We start from the raw sequence: 18,137 nt of genomic DNA, 5'->3' as shown, positions 1-18,137 counted from the left end.
CAGCCACTAAATGTGTGACACTGAAATGTGAAAACATGCCATTATAGACACTTTTATCGGAATTCAAATGCGAATTCATAGTCAAAAGCCACAAATCAGCATTCTGACATCTCCAAAGTTCTGATGAAGAGACATAAGCAAAGCAACTTATACTTCATCTCAGTTGCATTTTTTCCCCACTAACCTCCAAAATAGGAGCCATCTGTCAGCTTCATTTCTTTACTGGATTTTGTGATGACACCAGCAACGCCATGTTGAATGAAATACATCTTTTTACCCACAGCTCCTTCTCGTATGATATAATCTCCAGGTTGAAACACCTCAAATCTCAACTTGCTCAGCATGGCAGTCACAAAATTGGGGTCCGCATTAGCAAACAGTGGCATTGTGGCCACTAGTTTCCGACAGTTGAAGTTGACTATCTCCTAAAGACGGCAAGAGTAAAGAAATATTAAGAGAGATATTAATCATATCAGGGAGATAAGCACACTTAAATTAAAATCTATATATAGCTCAGTTTTGCAATTTAAATTCAGAACCAAAGATACATAAATTCTAATAATCTGCATATCTCTTCAAAGCCAGAAATCATGGTTTATTTTGGTGTTGGAATTTTATATTCGCAGCACCTAGTATCGTATAGATATATATTAAACATTCAGTAAATGTGAATTAAATATGTACATCTTATCTTTTATACCTTCTCATCCCTTTGCTATACTCTACGTAAAATTAGAACTCAAATGTGGAAGAGTTTCAGTCTCCCTTTGATCTTATTTTATGAAGAAAAGAAGCCACACTATCTCCTATTAGCTATAATATTGCTGCTCCTGTGCTCCGCTGTATTGTTGAGTGATCTAACTTGTACCTACTGACCAGAATTCTGAAACAAAGGCCCAGTTGCCAGACAACAGAATTTTTTTTTCTTAATGTTATTCACATTAAAGTGAGGACAATGGAGTGTGCAGAGAAAGGTTACCCAAGAAGGCTCTAATTTAACTATAACCTATTATTGTAAATTCAATCTGTTTCTGGGATAGATCAGAAAACCACTCTTTTCAAGGCCTCCTGGGTTTCCATTGGAAGTCTTGGAATGGAGGGGCCATATGTTCTTTCTCCTAAGTTGTTTGTTTGTTTTATTTCTGTAACCAAGCAATTCTCAATTAGATGATTTACATATTTGATTTCATTCTGTAGATTCTGGTCCAGATTATACACAGTGCTATCTCCTTAGGCTAACATACAGATAAGGGACCAACCATTTTTAATCTTGCAAATTAGATATGTAAAAGGATAAACAATAGGAATCTAAATTTTACCACAATGCCGTTTCTCAAAGCTTTCTTCTCCAATAAACCCCAAGGGAAAAGGGTTAAACCTGAATTTGTGATCTCGTTTAAGAGATGTAGAAACTGAAGGAAACCCTGTTAAAAGATGGGAAAAGGGCAAAAAATATTTGGAGATAGTAGCAAAGGCTGAGATCTGAATTATTTCTTTGGGAAAATATACAAATTTATAGAGTAAGGCTGAGGGAAAAATGTTTCCTCTATCTTCATTTTTTAAAAATATTTATTTATTTTGAGAGCAAGAGAGTGCACGTACTTGAGCAAGAGAGAGCAGGGGAGGGGCAGAAAGAGAGAGGGGGGCGGGGAGAATTGTAAGCAGGCTCCATGCTGTCAATGTAGAACTTGACATGGGGCTCCATCCCAAGAACCATCACATCATGACCTGAGCCAAAATCAAGTGTCAGAAGCTTAACTGACTAAGCTACCCAGGTGCTCTGAAAGTTTCCTCAATCTTGTTTTATAAAATGACCCAACCTTATCTTGGAATAGGTAAACAAAAACAAAAAAAAAACAAAAAAAAACAACAACAAAAAAACAACTTCCAGCTGATATAGAGGGCACAAAATTTCAGGTCCATCACAGAAAAAAAAGGTATTTCATCTTTAATCATATCTTTGGAGTTCAGTAGAGCAAAGAAGAGTCTCTAATGGTGAGGCTTCATGGAGGTTGGTAAAATATTTAAATGTCAGCTGTAACAAGCAAACAGTAAACATAGCAACAAAAAACAAGAGAAAGATATTACATGCAACACCCAAGCCTAAATAATGCACAGCTGACTCCATGGGTGGCTGTCCATTGACTCGTGGTCAATTTTAACTAGGGCTGAAGTGCCGTGGTGGGGGTGGGACTAAAGCAGGGTTCAGCCCTTACTACGGTAAGTCCTTAGTAAATATGCATGCATGCATGTATGGAAGGTGGAAAGAAGGAGGAAAGGAAGAAAAAAGGAAAGATGGGAGGGAAGGAAAGAAGGAAGATGGAGTTTCCACGTGGAAAAAAGTGCTCACAAAAACGAATTTTGTTCCCATTGGTAAGTACTTACTTAAAACTGTTAGAAATCTTTCTCAAGAAAATCACTTGAGAAACAAGTTTCTTGTGTATAAAAAACCGTGTTTTTTTATTATTCAAAATACTTCTAAACAAAATGTCATGAAGATAAGAGGTGAACCACTCAAGGCACTCAAGCTAACCACATGAGTTGAAGGAAGACAGAGTAGGTCATTAAAAGGACCAGACTGATTGAGGAATTAATGATTCCACATGTAAAATGACAGAAGAATACTGTGTAGGAAAGTGAAAATAAGTCAGGTTGCAGAGAAAATAAGAATTTTCAAATAAAAATAATAAGGCAGAGAATCTTTTTATCTATGTTCTTTGACTTACACTACACAATTTTTTCTCTTCATTGTTCTCTTATGCTTTATTTTAGAAAATAATTGGAAGTATATATTTTATAAACAATTTAACTGTTCTTTATATGAATAATTCTTTTTCTGTGATGCACTGCATATTAAGGTATACCTATTGTGACTGCCTTGATTATAACACTGTGGGGATAATTTCATATTATTGCTATTGCTTAAAGGAATCCAGTAATTTTCTCTCTCTCCCTGTGGAACTTTTACCTCCAATGTGACTACAATCAGTTTGAAACTGTAAATTCTAACAAGTATTTGATAAGAAAAAAAAATGTAATTAGACAGAAGGTGATTTGCATTTAAAAGCCCTCTCTCCTCCCATGAAAGTTGCTTGCTTGGAGGGCAGATAGTTTAATGGAAACACTCATGTGAGTCTAGAAGTGAAGCAAAACTTTTAAAAGCTCTTCTCCATCAATCATATTTCTTTATAGCACATTTTTTAGGGAACATATTTAATTAAGTTATTAATATCTCTCCATATGTAAAACAAGACTTTTAAATCTCCTCCTCCATCAATCACAGTTCCTTATAAGCACATTGACTTTAAGGAAGACACACGATTAAGTTATTAATATCTCTAATTTCCATCCAGATTCTTTATGGCACTTGTTATAATGAGCTATTTTAGCAACATGTCTGGCCTGAATGAAGAGTATTGACCATATGCTTTAAATTGAGGAAAGCTCCATTCCTAAGAGAATCAGACGTAGCCCTGACCTTAACAAGGCACTCCAAATTACTAAGCTTACTATCAACACTTTAAAAAAATGTAGCTACCTCTTCCCAAAGCATCTTGTAGTAACAAATACAGACGTACTAAAAACCAACCAACCAACCAACCAAACAAATACAAACATCAACCAAAAAAAAAAAAAAAAATCCTGCAATGATGAGAGTTACTCATAGGGGCCAAATGAAAGAGCTACCAATGGCTAAAGCTTCAACAATTTGTGTAACAAAGTAAATGATGTAGTACTGAATTAATCCCAAAGTATAAACTAAATAACTATAAGATTATACCTACATAATTAAACTGAGTAATTTAAACAGACAAATCTGTTCAAATTCCAAATACACTTTTACCTATTAAATAGAAACATAATACAACAAACAGTGAAGAATCCTGCATTTGATTCTACTTTGCCATGTCTGTTTACTTCAGATATCAAAGTCTTTCCTTTTTAGCATTGTTTTGTCTTGCTTTGCTCTCCTATGTCATTAATTATTTCTGTTCATTGTTTAGTCACAGAGGACTAGAATATTTTTTAAAGTATAATATAGACAGAGTAAAGAGCACAGATTTTAAGTGAACACAAATCTTAAGTGAATTTTTCACATGTATAACCACCTGATCCCCATATAGGGGTTATCGGAAAGTTTCCCTTTATTTCCTTTTCCAGTTCACACCAGAGGTCCTAGCTATTCTGATTTCTATCACCATAAAAAGTTTTACCTGCTCGTGAACTTCAGATTAAATGGGATGATATACTCTGTAGTCTTTTGTGTCTTGCTTCTGTGTGATTCATCCATGTTGTTGGGTGGTCATAGTTCTTTCTTTTTATATTTCAGCCTATATTTCATTTTATGACTCTGCCACAGTTTATTTATCCATTCTACTTTTCATGACATTTAGGGTGTTTTCAGTTTTAAGCTATTAAGATACACCTGTTATGAACATTCTTGAAGTGCCATATGCACTGATTTCTCTCTCTTTTTTCTTTTGGCTTTTTAAGTTTTTATTTTAATTTCAGGTAGTTAACATACAGTGTTATATTAGTTTCAGATGTACAATATAATAATTCAACACTTCCATGTATCACCTGGTGCTCATCACAAATGCACTCCTTAATCCCCATCACCTGTTTAACCCATCTTCCCACTCCCCTTCCCCCGCCCCTCTGGTAACCATCAGGTACTTCTCTATAATTAAGAGTTTGTTTTTGATCTGTCGCTTTCTCTTTTTTCCCCTTTGCTCATTTGTTCTGTTTCCTAAATTTTAGATATGAGTGAAATCAGATGGTATTTGTCTTTCTTTGACTTACTTATTTCCCTTAGCGTTATACTCTCTAGCTCCATCCATGTTGTTGCAAATGGCAAGATTTCTTTTTTTTTTTTATGGTTGAATAATATTCTAGAGAGAGAGAGAGAGAGAGAGAGAGAGAGAGAGAGTGTATGTGTGTGTGTGTGTGTGTGTGTGTGTGTACATATCTTCTTTACCCATTCATCCACTGATGGACACTTGGGCTGCTTCCATACTTTGGCTATTGTAAATAATGCTGCTATAAAATATAGAGATGCATGTATCCCTTTGATTAGTGTTTTTGTATTCTTTGGGTAAATACCCAGCAGTGCAACTGCTAGACCATATGGTTGTTCTATTTTTAACCTTTTGAGGAACCTCTGTACTATTTTCCACAGTGACTGCACCCACACTGATTGCTCTTGAATATTTATTTACCTTTTATTGGAATTGCTGGGTGATAAGGTAAGCTTATATTTAATTTTAGTAGATACTACCAAAAATTTTCTAAAATGACTGTGTTATTTTTCTTACATGTTAGTAATATATAAGTTCCAATTGTCTTATATCCATAGTAAAATTTGACGTTATCACTCTAATTTTAGCCATTAATAGGTACGCAGAGAGATCTCATTGTTTTACAGTTTTTTTCTCTTTGTAGTTTTATTTTACATTTCCCCAATGATTAATGTTGTTATGCACATTTTTGTATCTTACTGATCAGATGAATATCCTGTTTGGTGAAGTGCCCAGTCAAGTTTTCCTCATTTTCTTCCGGCTGTTGGAGTTCTTTTTATAGTCTTGATATGAGTTCTTTGTTGGGATATACATTGTAAATACCTTCTCCCAATCTATGGCTTGCCTTTTCATTCTTAGTGGTATCTTTTATCATATATATATATATATTTTGGCGAGCTGATTCCAGTTTGTTTAAGTTTATGACAATCAGGAAAATGGGATTTGAGATATACGGAGATTTCTTCTCTAAGTATTATTTTTTACCATAAATCAGCACTTAGGAATCATGCAAATTCTGAGACCCTGGGAGAGCTTAAGCAATATTTTGTTTGACTATTGTTAAAAAATAGTAATATTTTAAAGAATAGTGCTCCTTGAAGCACTACAATTCTTTACCGATAATTTAACCATTATTGTGGAAAGTTCCATTTTGTGAAACATTTAGATCTCCTCCATTCTACATTATTTTATTCTACATGGTATAGTTCTAAAATGTTTTAGGGACGGTAGCTATAAATGTAATTACCATCATTACAATAATGAATCACAGAGTAATCTTAACAAAACAGAGCTGCTGTTACATTGCTAAATTCCTACACCCAACACACCCTGTATTTTTAGACTCTGCAGAACACACAAGACCTTCCTTCTAAGAACTTATATTAGACATTCCAATGGCATCCAGACATATAGACTTCTATACTGACTTTAGACACAAGTAAATAAATATAGTCAAATCTATATCAACTGACATTTTGTCACCGAGAACATCCTATAAAAGAGTGCTGCTAATGTTGCCCTATTTTTTCCCCACAGTTCAGTTGCCTTGACTAGTAAGAATTAGAGTAAGTGGATGTGTCAGTTTTTTGTTTGTTTGTTTTTTAAGGTAGGGATAATTTTAAGAATGACATTATAAAAATAAGAGACAATATTTTTTGAGTTCCTGCTGGTTTCTAGGTTTGCTTTAAATGTTTTACAAGTATTAATTTATTTTATTGTTGCAAAATTCATATACCTTAATTATTACTACTACCCCATTTTATAGAAGATACTGAGTAATGTGCCAAAGACTGCATACTTGTAAGGGGAAGAACCATGGTTTGTTTGCTGGGCAACCCAGCTCTTTAACTCAGGATTTTGATGGATTCTAAGAAGCCATCTTACTTTTGTACATATCTGGAATTACCAAAATCCTGAAGGTTTTGGTATTAACCATAATTTGTTCTTCTGGAATTTACACATTTTGAGAGCCTGACATGAACATTTGTTGATTATGAGATAGCAAACTGATGGCTGTGCACTTGACAATTATTTTTAAAAATCTAAATCTAAATGCCTTTATTTCCTGGAAAACAAAACAAGTTTTTATACAAAGAAAAGCTATTTTTCTTGGAAAGTAAAAGAAACTATTCAGGATTATTCCATGGTCCTTGCTCTCATCATAGTTCTCATGTAGACAGCATCAGTTTTAAAAAGGCTTCAAAGACCTGCAAAAGAGAACATTCTCCTCCCTGTTACTCTTTAGAGGAAGATGATAATCCTGTGGACATATTTGTGGGACTTCACTAAAATACATTTTACCAGGCTCAAATCCAAATTTAAAGAATCTGAACCTATATCTCTAGGGGATGTGATTCAAAATCTCTACTTTTAATAACACACTCCAAGTTATAAGCAGTCAGGTTTAAAAACTATGGTTCCTAAAATAAAGAATTATCTGAAAGTTTATACCTAGTTGAGGGAGGAAGATGTACATGTATATATTCTGTAGAAAATAATTGTAAGTAGTAAAATAAATATGGGTTTGTGTGTGTGTGTGTGGAGGGGTGTGTGTGTGCATGCACACACTCAATCTCTGATTTCAAAACCAGTTGGCTCTGTGCCCATAGAAAGTGACTCAGATTCTTCAAATCTTAATCTTTTCATCTGTAAAATGGAGGTTATAGCAACTCTATCAAAGATTATGATAATTATATGAACACAAGTAAAGCATTTAACAAAGTTCACTCAATGTTATCTGTTTTAACCACTGTAATTTATAGTTTACTAAAAAACAATGTTGGTTAAGATCAAATGAATTGTATAGACTGTATACTTTATAAACTTGTAAAGAAACAAAAGGTTCAAGGTAATTTTGTTAAGAGGATACTAATTCAGGTAAAAGAAAAAGTTGAGTTGGGGATTGCTTATTAAAAACCAAAGTTAAAGTGAGTGCAGAGGTTCAGAAGAAGAAAATGACAAGAAATTCTTAGGGTAGACTCAGTGAAATTCCCTTCTGGCTATCATCAAGAATAAAATATAGGATTCTTATAATAAAGGTGCTCTACTGATATAATAAATTCAGAAGGTGAATTGTACATACACATTCCATTATTTTTTTTTAAAAAAGGAAACACATTGGGAAATTTAAAAACAATTTCCCCCAGCATTCCCAACTGGCTTATATTGATCTGGTGGTTTGCCTTCTAAATTGCAAGGTGGTTGACTGCATGCATAAGAAAATTGGCCCATACAAGCAGACCTGAATGCTTAAAAATGTTCTAAACATTTATCAAACGTTGACTACAAGTTAGATACTGCTTCAATTTCTTAAACTGAAAGCATTTCCCTTGATTTCTATGTTCTGTTAGGGAAAATTTAAGATAATCTATTTCTGTGGTTGAGATCATCTGTGTTTTTTTTTTTAAAGAAAGTTTTTATTACAACTCCTAATTAATTTGAATCTCAAAACCTATGTAATATACTACAAAGCTAAGGAATACTTGCCTCTAGTATTTATTTTGGGGAAATTAAAGGGTTTAGAAATAGAAAAATGAGATTCGATGAATTAATACAGGATGCCTCGGTTTTAATTTATTGTAGTTTTCCATTTTATTAAAGAAGAAAGTAATTAAGCATTTTTGTATTACCAAACAGCTGCATGTAAAAAAATCTTTGCAAAAAATGAAAATACACATATCTCTTAAAATATATAAAAAATTTTGTATTCTCATCTCCTTAATAAGATTTAATGTGCTTGTGTATTCTCTGAAGACAAACTCTTATTCACCTAAATATAAGTGTAATCATAATATACATTCAATATTTGTTTCTTGTTTCCCACTTTTATAATATAAAATATTTCCCATTTTGAGACATGGCCCTCATTGCTGTCCTTTTTAATGGCAAAACAAAATTCCATGATTAATGGTTAATATCTTGTGTTAATCATAGGTATATTAAGAGAAACCCAATAAAAATACAGAGAAATAGTCTGCAACAGCCTCTTAAATACTGACATTTTTCACCATTACTTGTTTTGAAACCCAGCTATATCATTAGTTGCCAGATTAATAGTCTCTTTAAATTATGTTAAAGGTAATTTGCCTAAAATCTCTGCATATACAAATGGCCAATTATGATTAAGTGGCTTAAATGAAATCGGCCTGCTTGTAAAGGACGGATCAGAACAAGACGAATTCTGAGATGTACAAATTCAAACATTTTAATGTTTTCCGTTGTTACAGTTCTCACAGGCATCTAATTTGGTTTTGAGGTATTAAATCACATTTAAGCCTTATAATATGAATGCAAATGAAGTCTGAAATTAATTTAGTATTAACATAGTCCCACTGATTTGCCTTCCCAGAACACAGGAACATATTGTTCCATTAGGTACCAGGCAGAATGACAGCAAATGACAGAAAATTCTAACACGCACTTAAATTTGATCATAAAGCAAAGAAAAAGAGGTAGAAGCAGATGAAACAAACCTAAATCACGGAATTGTATATTGGCAACATGCACGTTCACTAGAGACTTTGTATCTCAGCCCTACTGTGTGGTATCCCAGACTGGAGCCCTGGAAGATTTGTATAAACTCCCAAAGAATACAGCTCCAGCGGCCCGCAAGCTGAAAGCAAGTTGTAAGAATAGTTTGTAGAATAAGTGTTAAGCTATCTGACGTGGTAAACACAGACCGACATGAACTGTCAAATATAGCAAATAAAGCAGACAGATGTCCAGAAATATGCTGAACTAAAAAATACTATTAAAACAGAACCAGCAGATAGTAAAGTGAAGTAGAAGACTCAATCTTGAGAAAAGGTGTTTGGAGAATTTGAGAAGAACCTATATTTGAAGAATTTAAAATAAAACCCCCATATATTCATTTTCATCATGAACACTCAGTAATAGAAATGATGTGTGTATAATAGTACATGTACATGTGCAAAGGATGGGAGGAAATCAGGCCAGGCCCTAAAGCAGGCAAGCATCCTAAGCTGCACTGAACATTCATTTACATGTCACTTTGGTTGGACTTGCACAGAGCACTGCATGTATTGCCAAGTGTTATGGGCTTAATTGTATCCTCTCAACATTCATATTTTGAAGCCTTGATTCCTAATACCTCAGAATGTGACCGTATTTGGAAAGAGGACCTTAATAGAGGACATCAAGTTAAAATGAATTCATTAGGGTGGGCCCTAATCCAATCTTCCTGGTGTCCTTTGGAGAAGAGGATGGGGACACACACAGACACTGGTGATACAATAGCACAGAGGAAAGACCATGGGACGACAGAGAGAGAGGCCATCTGTAAGCCAGGAAGAAAGGTCTCAGAAGCCTCCAAATCTGCTGTCACTTTGATTTTGAACTTCTAGCCTTTAAAAGCGTAAAAAAAAAAAAAAAACCGAAACACACTTCTGTTGTTTAAGCTACGCCATCTGTTGTATTTGGTCATGGAAGAAACTACTAGAATGAAGTACGAGAAACTAGTACTATGAAACTACTAGAGCAAGTTAGGCTGGTAAAAGTGTGGCAGGAAGAAGGAAGCTGCTCCCTTCTGAGTATCTGCCAAGACATGGGAGAACCTCGGCTCTGAAAGTGAGGGAGGGGCAGGGGCAAGATGTACACATGACCCAGTTAGGGTCACTCTGACGTGATGTGGAACGCAACCCACACACTGCAACAACTTCTGAGCTCTCTGGTCCGGGGATAAAAATCCAAAACAATATTGACTTCTACCGAGAAAGGATTTTACTTTATTTTTGTATCGAGTGTGAAGCATCTGGGGTATTCAGGTGATAAGAGCAGCTGGGAGGTGGAAATGGCTCTGAAGATCAACACTAGAGATACAAGATTGGGTGCTATTTTATAAGATTAGTGTTTTAAATTTTCATAAAATATATATTTAGCTATTTGGTAGTTCTAACCATTCCTAAGTGTGCAGTTCACAGACATATTCACGATGTTGTGTAACCATTATCACATCTAACTTTTCCATCACTCTCAGCAAAAAGTCTGGAAACTCCCCCCGTCTCCCTCCCCTCAGTCCCTGGTGACTTCTATTTTACTTCCTGTTGCTATGAATTCACCTATTCCAGGAAGCTCATATAAGTAGAATTATACAATCTTGCATGGGACTAATGTTTGAAGGCCTAGAAACAAACAATGCCACTGGAAAAATCTCGGGAGGGGAAAGGAGGTAATGACCAGTGTTAGGGAAAATTAAGGAAAAGGCCCAGTAGTCTGGCTCTCCCTTATTCGAATAATACATACTATCTTTACCCCTCTTCCCATGTCCCTGATTTCCTTTCCATATCCTCACCAGCACTTGTTCTTGTCTTTTTAATAACAACCATTCTAACAGACGTGAAATGATATCTCATTGTGGCTTTAATTTGCATTTCTCTGATGATGAATGATGTTGAGCACCTTTCCAAATACCTACTGGGCATTTGAATATCTTCTCAGAAAAAAATATCTTAAACATTTTTTTTTAAGTTTACCCACTTATTTTGTGTGAGAGAGAGAGCATGCCTGCACACATGTGAGCAAGGGAGGGGCAGAGAGAGAGGGAAACAGACTCCCAAGCAGGCTCTGTGCTGCCATGGTGTCAGTGCAGAGTAGGATATGGGGCTTGATCTATCCCACCAACCCAGAGATCAGACCTGAGCTGAACCCAAGAGTCAGTCATACTTATCCGACTGAGGCACCCGGCGCCCTGGAGAGAAAAATCCATTCACATCCTTTGCCCATTTTTTGAATTGGACTACTTATCTTCTTGCTATTGAGTTGTATGAGTCCCCCATACATTTTGGATAGTAACCTCTTATCGGATGTGTGGTTTGCAAATATTTTCTTCCCTTCCATAGGCTGGCTTTTCATTTTGTTCATTGTGTCTTTTGCTGTGCAGAAGCCTTTTAGTTTCATGTCGTCCCATTTATTTACACTTGCTCTTGTCACTTATGCTTTAGGTGTCACATCCAAAAGTCACTGCCAAGATTGACATCAAGAAGCATTTTCCCTGTGTTTCCTTCTAGGAGTTCTATGGTTTCAGATTGTACACATAAGTCTTCAATCCATTTAGAATTTTAGTATGTAGTGTCAGCTTTTCTCTGGCAATTAACCATATATGAACCTTTTACATTTCTTGTATTTTCAGTAAAGTACTTTAACTTTCTTTTCATAGTTTATTTTTTTCCCATGTATTTATATCTTGTGTCTACAAGCATAATGGTAAGCACTTTGAGACTAAACCATATTGTATAATTTACCTTCCCGTCATGCCTGGATCAATGTTTTGCACATATTAAGAAACTGATAATTTTCTTTTGTCTATTTGTTTTCTAGAAACTAAGGATGCAAGAGAAAAATCTCTACACCAAAAGAGAGAAAAAGACACAATTTCTTTGGCAATGTGACCATGAGCAGGCCACTTGAAGAATTTTTCTAGCCTTTTGTTATTGTGCCTGTTACACGAATATCTGATAATTAAAAAGATCCTTGTATAATTTTACAATTCAGAGTCTAGTCTGTTTTAGTTAATCTTAACTAAACACATTATAGATGGAATCTTAAAAATCAACAAGTATGTACTTTAAAAAAAAATGATTGCAAATTGCTCTAAGTTAATACGCATGCAGATTATGCTTTCTTCCTTAACAGTCTATTCAACAAATTAAAGGTCAGAAGGACAGTATTATACTCTCAGCCCAATTCATGTTCTGTGAAAATGAAATATACTGACGTCCTATATTCTACTGGGACACATGATCTGTACCTATTTTCAGCCCATGGCTCTTCACACTCCATTGTTTAAAAATAGATCAGTTCTGAACTTTGGAGACAGACTCAGAAGGGCATTAACCTCTTTCTCGACAGTTAAGTTTGCCATTTTGCTCTAATCGAATAAGTATAAATCTGATCATGTTAAAAATAGACCTTCTTCCTTTGTACACACTCCAACAGGCTCCCATAAGCAGAGGGGTATAGTTCACTGAATTTTTCTAATTAGTTTTTTTAGTTTTAAATATACTGCCTGCTTTTGCTAAAGCATTCATCAGTCTCATGATCATAACATTTCAATGCCAAATTTTGATGCTAAGACATTGTCTCCAGAAAGCCGGCTGTTAAAATTAAGGAAAGGCTTTATTAGCAGATCGTTTGGATACATTCCAGAAGAAATGAGACATATGATAAGAATGGGCACTCCCTCTTCTGTGTGGCCTAACATCCTCTGAATAACCCTCTCATGGCACTCATATACAGTTATAATTGATTATTTAAATTTCTGTCTCTCACTAAGCTGCAAGAACTATGAGAGCTGGGACTGTATCTTATTCTTCACTGGATCAGAGTAATACTTCAAATTAAATTTTCCTGTGCACTTACTATGTGCCAGGTGCATTTCTAATTTTTTATATTTTTTGCTAATTTAATCTTTAAAAATTTTTTTAATGTTTATTTTTTGAGAGAGACAGAGACAGAGTGTGAGCTGGGGTGGGGCAGAGAAAGAGGGAGATACAGAATCCGAAGCAGGCTCCAGACTCTGAGCTGTCAGCATAGAGCCCAACGCAGGGCTCGAACTCATGAACCATGAGATTATGAACTGACTCGAAGTCAGATGATTTAACTGACTGAGCCACCCAGGCACCCCCACTCATTTAATGTTTGTAACAACTCTATGAAGTAGTTAATCTCACCATCATCCACATTAAAAAATGAGGAAAGGGAAATATATACAAGTTACTAAACAACCCAAGTCATACATATAGTAAGTTGTGGGGCTCGATTTAAATGGGGCTGGTGGAAACAGGGCCATGCTCTTAACCGTGATGCTGCATAGCCCCTTCGTAGTAGTTTTTCATTCATTATTTGTTGTACAACTGAAAGTATACATATGACTATTAATGGCACTGAGCATATCACAAAATGGCACTGATTTAAACTACTCAAAACAATAAAACTGAATACAGAGCAGTTGTGGGAAAATAGGAGCATATTATAAGTGAATGGAAGGAGAAGCAAAAGCTCTCTAGGTAGAGCCAGGTCAAATAACAACTGGAGGGAGGGGAGGTTTCTAGACATCACCTAGGTTGGGCTTTGCAGACTCAGAAGTTTGACCAGACACAGCCACAGAGCAACTAGAGATCGAAGATTATAGATAATGCATACACACATCATAAAATAATAGCTTTAATTTGAAATGCCAAGTTTCTGAGACCATCTCAAAGTTTTTCTCAGAAAATTATAGTTGTTCTGGTCCATGTATTTTAGTTCACAGTGAAATGAAGATAATTTTTTAAGATGACTTTACAATCCCTCCTCAGAATGCTGACAACTGTAGTGGAGCCACTGCTCAGGTCATAGTGGCCTAACTGAGGACGGTCATGCAACTTCATTTGCCATCTTTACCTCATGAGGTGGCTCCTACTTCGGTTTGGATAGGGAACTAGCAACATTTGTTCCACGAGCCACTGACAATACTCTAGTAAGACTAGGAACAGAATCTTAAAAAAAAATATTTTTGTCTATTCTATGGATGTTACTAGGTTATAGAAATTTTACAGAATATCTATATACCTTCTATAGTGATACTCTATTAAAATGTCCCCTTATCCCATCCTGATGGCACTAAATCACTAATAAAAATACCCTGAAGAAAGTGAAAAGTAAAAACATCCATGAGCAAAACAGGACCTTCTGGCATATCGTATACACACAAGAATCAAAATCACAGAGTCGCCTGGGTGGCTCAGTTGGTTAAGCGTCCGACTCTTGGTTTTGGCTCAGGTCATGATCTTAGGGTTCATGATTTTGAGCCCCGTGTTGGGCTCCGTGCTGACAGTGCGGAGCCTGTATGTGATTCTCGCTCTCTTTCTCTGTCCCTAATACACTCATGCATGCTCTCTCCCTCCTTCTCTCTCAAAATAAATAAATAAACTTAAAAAAAAATTCAAAACCATGGAGGAATCTAAAGATACCAGCATCCTTTTGTTATACCTGAGAAACCATATTTTCCATACTATAATGGAAAGTGGTATTAAGAGAATTCTATGGCCAGAGCACTTCATAGTTCTGGGCATCACTTTTTATCCACATGAACACTACTGTTTTGTTGACAAAATGTTCTCTTTGAGCTCTAACAATCAATGATTCTTTGAGATGATTTGCCAAGTGTGAGATTAATACTTTCTTTGCATTTGTTTACTTATCCAACAAGTAGTTATTAAATATATACTGCCTAGGGACTGAAGTTATGGTGGAAATCAAGAAAGACAAAATCCTTGCCTTCTTGGATCCAGGACGATACAGTGGATGTACACGGCAGAAAGGCTTATATTCAGAGAAGGACTTCAAGAGAACGAATTCAGATAAACTTCTCAAGGAGGGCCTCTTTGGGAAGGTACCATTTTTATGGAGACTGGGACAACAAGAATGAACCAGATATTTGTTCAATTTGTCTTCAACATATGAAAAGATAAATCACCTAATTCATGACACAGAAATAGAAACAAAAGAGTGTACTTGATGAAGTAGTGTTTTTGTAGTAACTGCTAACTGAATTAATTTGCATATGCATGGTATAAGATTTTTGTTAAGATCGTAGGTCATGCAAAAGAAATTCCTTCCGCCATTTTACATCTTTGGGAGTCTTCATATTTAAAAGTATTCAAACACATTAAAAATAAACTGGGCTATAAAATGGATAAAACATAATAATGGCTTAATTTATTATGAATATAGAATAATTTTCACATTCCTTAACATTGCATTTTATGTTTTTACTCAATAGGTCTTTTGCATATGTTTTTGAGAGTCTGAAGGCTTGACCTACCTTTCACTTCTACGCATTCCTGAGTACTCTGACTTGTGTTAGGGTAGAAATCACTGCTCTTTAGTATACATTAGCATCTCATATTAGGCTACATAGTTTCATAAAAATGAGCCTTCTGTACAATAAAGTATTTTAAGTTAAAACTCTTGTTGCAATATAAAATGGTGGTTGACTCAAAATTGAACATATGATTAGCAATTATATATGTTTTATATATATATATATATATATATATATATATATTATATAGCAATTATATGGTGTGTGGTGTATACCATACATATCTTATATTTTTACCTTTTGTCACAAAATACATATCAAATAATCCAGCTTTCCCCTTCCAAGTATTCTACTTTCATTCATTTGACAATGATGGGATCAGTCATTCAATGTCTTCTATGTGCCGGGCACTTTCTAGACACTAGGAGCACAAGAGTGACCAAAATATGCCTTTGCCAAGTTGATGCCTCATCTTCTAACTGGAATGAAGCTTTTGATGAAATAATGTAATTTATTACTTTAAAAAGATTTCTCGTGATCTACCACGATGACTTTAATACAGTGGGTACATAACACTCTAATTTAATAGGGAGCAAGATGTATTTCTCATTGTTCTTATTGAACTTTTCTCTGGCTTTTTTAGATTCATGTTTTATTTGAATAATGACTCTTGTTATCTCTCTGCTATATGTTTCCTTACTTTCTTGACCCATCTATTTCCTTTCTAATAAAGTCTTACCTCAGTATAACATTAAATTTATGCTTTTGCATGATTCTGATGCCAGAAGTGCAAAAACTGAAAAGCAGGGGAACAAATGCAGAACATTGTTTTCACGTTTTTAAGGTGTTAAGTGTCTGAGCACGCCATGATTCCACTTACAAAATCTCTATTTTTATTAAGTAGTCACAATTCTTACTCTGTTTTTCATTCATAATTCTGTTAAAGGCCATTCAGTCAGTAAATATTTGATGAGTTCCTACTATACACTGGTCAATAAAGGTATAAAGATTAAGGCATAGCCTCTATCCTCAAGAAAATCATAGTCTTAGACAAACAATAAACCGACAAATGATAAATACAATGTTAGAGACAGAGCGGTCAGGAAAAATTTACGAAGAAGTTCACGTGTGGTAAGAGTGTTTAACGGGAAGTGGAAGGTAAGCTGAGTGGAAAGGAGTGAAGATACAGTAGCATGAGGAAAGGCAATGAGGCGATTCACAGTACTTTCTCTTTTCCCCAGAAAATTATGAACAGTTTCCTGTTGATGAAGTGTTAATGAAAAAAAAAAAGTAAAGATGAAGACAGGGCATGGAGCGTCTCATATGCCATGTCAAGGAGCTTGGACTTTTCCTACAGGGGATGGGAGATCATGATCAGGTTCTAGGAAGAGAGTAGAGTCATGACATTTGTGTTCTATATCAGTCAGTATGGTGGCCATGTGATAGTATCCGTTTGAACTGAGGTCAAAAGCAGGGAGAAAAGCTGTGCGTGAACTTCAGAAGTTGAATTAAAAGACACCAAGACTCTGGACCATGGTGTTTGAAAATATAAGGAAATTGGACATATGTCTTCATATGGCTGTGGATGTTGGGTAGTGGGTAAAAATGAAAAGTGAATTTTTTCCACTGAACATCAGAGTACATTAATGTGTGGCAAGAGGAAGGGTAGTTAATAAAATGCACATGGTTAAGAAGATGCACTTGTTATTCTGATTTCACACTACAATGAGTATCTTCAGCACAGGGGAATGCTTCCCATTTAAGCACGAAAATTCTTAGGCTTCATTTTTACACTCACTTTTTCTGTCCGCTTTCTGTATTCCCTCAATGACATTTTACGCTGGAATCCTAACATTTTCCTGCTTCTTTGAAATATATCCTTAGTTTTATCATATCTTCCTGTCTTGATTTAGTCTTAATCTCTGATACTGTCTCTTGGTTACCTTTGTTTCCCTGCTATGGCCTCTCCCATCCTGCCTCTGAATTCCTCTGGGCCCTTGAGAACCCAGCCTGGCTCCAGTGTCCTGAGCTTCTGCCTTTTAATGAAGGGGATTTGAATTTAAAGCAAATTCTGTAATCCAGCAAAGAGATAAACCAAAGCACACTGATATATATTTTTTAGAAAACTATACATTATTTTGTTTCTAAAACTACAACAAAGAATGGAGTTTGAATGGTGTTTCCCAAAGCAAAACAATTTGTGATAGTCTTACTTGAGGTATTTGTAAAGAAAATAAGCTAATCAACAGCACATATTTAATTCCTTTACTGAAAAACTCTTAATTGATAGTTTAAGGCTCAAAAAAAAATACAAATAACTTTTAGGGGATGCAGAAGCTTGGGAATGGTTATAAATGGTAAAGATATTAGTTGCAATGAAAATATTTATTGAGCATTTGATATATGCTACATGCACTAGGGATTTCAAGAGAAATTTAAAATATAGATAAGCCTTTGGTCTTAAGGAACTTTCAAGACCAAAGTGGAGAAAACAAATGTGAAGCAATAATGATAAC

At 35.2% G+C, this 18,137-nt stretch overlaps 1 protein-coding gene across 1 annotated transcript in view; it reads right to left on the bottom strand.

The window, feature by feature from the left end:
- The window catches only part of HCN1 (hyperpolarization activated cyclic nucleotide gated potassium channel 1), a 386,411-nt gene that overhangs the window by 48,529 nt on the left and 319,745 nt on the right, over positions 1-18,137 (bottom strand). The window contains exon 6 of the mRNA XM_042960321.1: positions 185-425. Coding sequence (XP_042816255.1) covers positions 185-425 — 241 coding nt within the window. The remainder of the gene's footprint in view (positions 1-184; positions 426-18,137) is intronic.

Source organism: Panthera tigris, chromosome A1 (assembly GCF_018350195.1).
Source record: "Panthera tigris isolate Pti1 chromosome A1, P.tigris_Pti1_mat1.1, whole genome shotgun sequence".
In the NCBI taxonomy this organism is placed as follows: Eukaryota; Metazoa; Chordata; class Mammalia; order Carnivora; family Felidae; genus Panthera; species Panthera tigris.
This window is presented reverse-complemented; position numbering and strand designations above follow the sequence as displayed.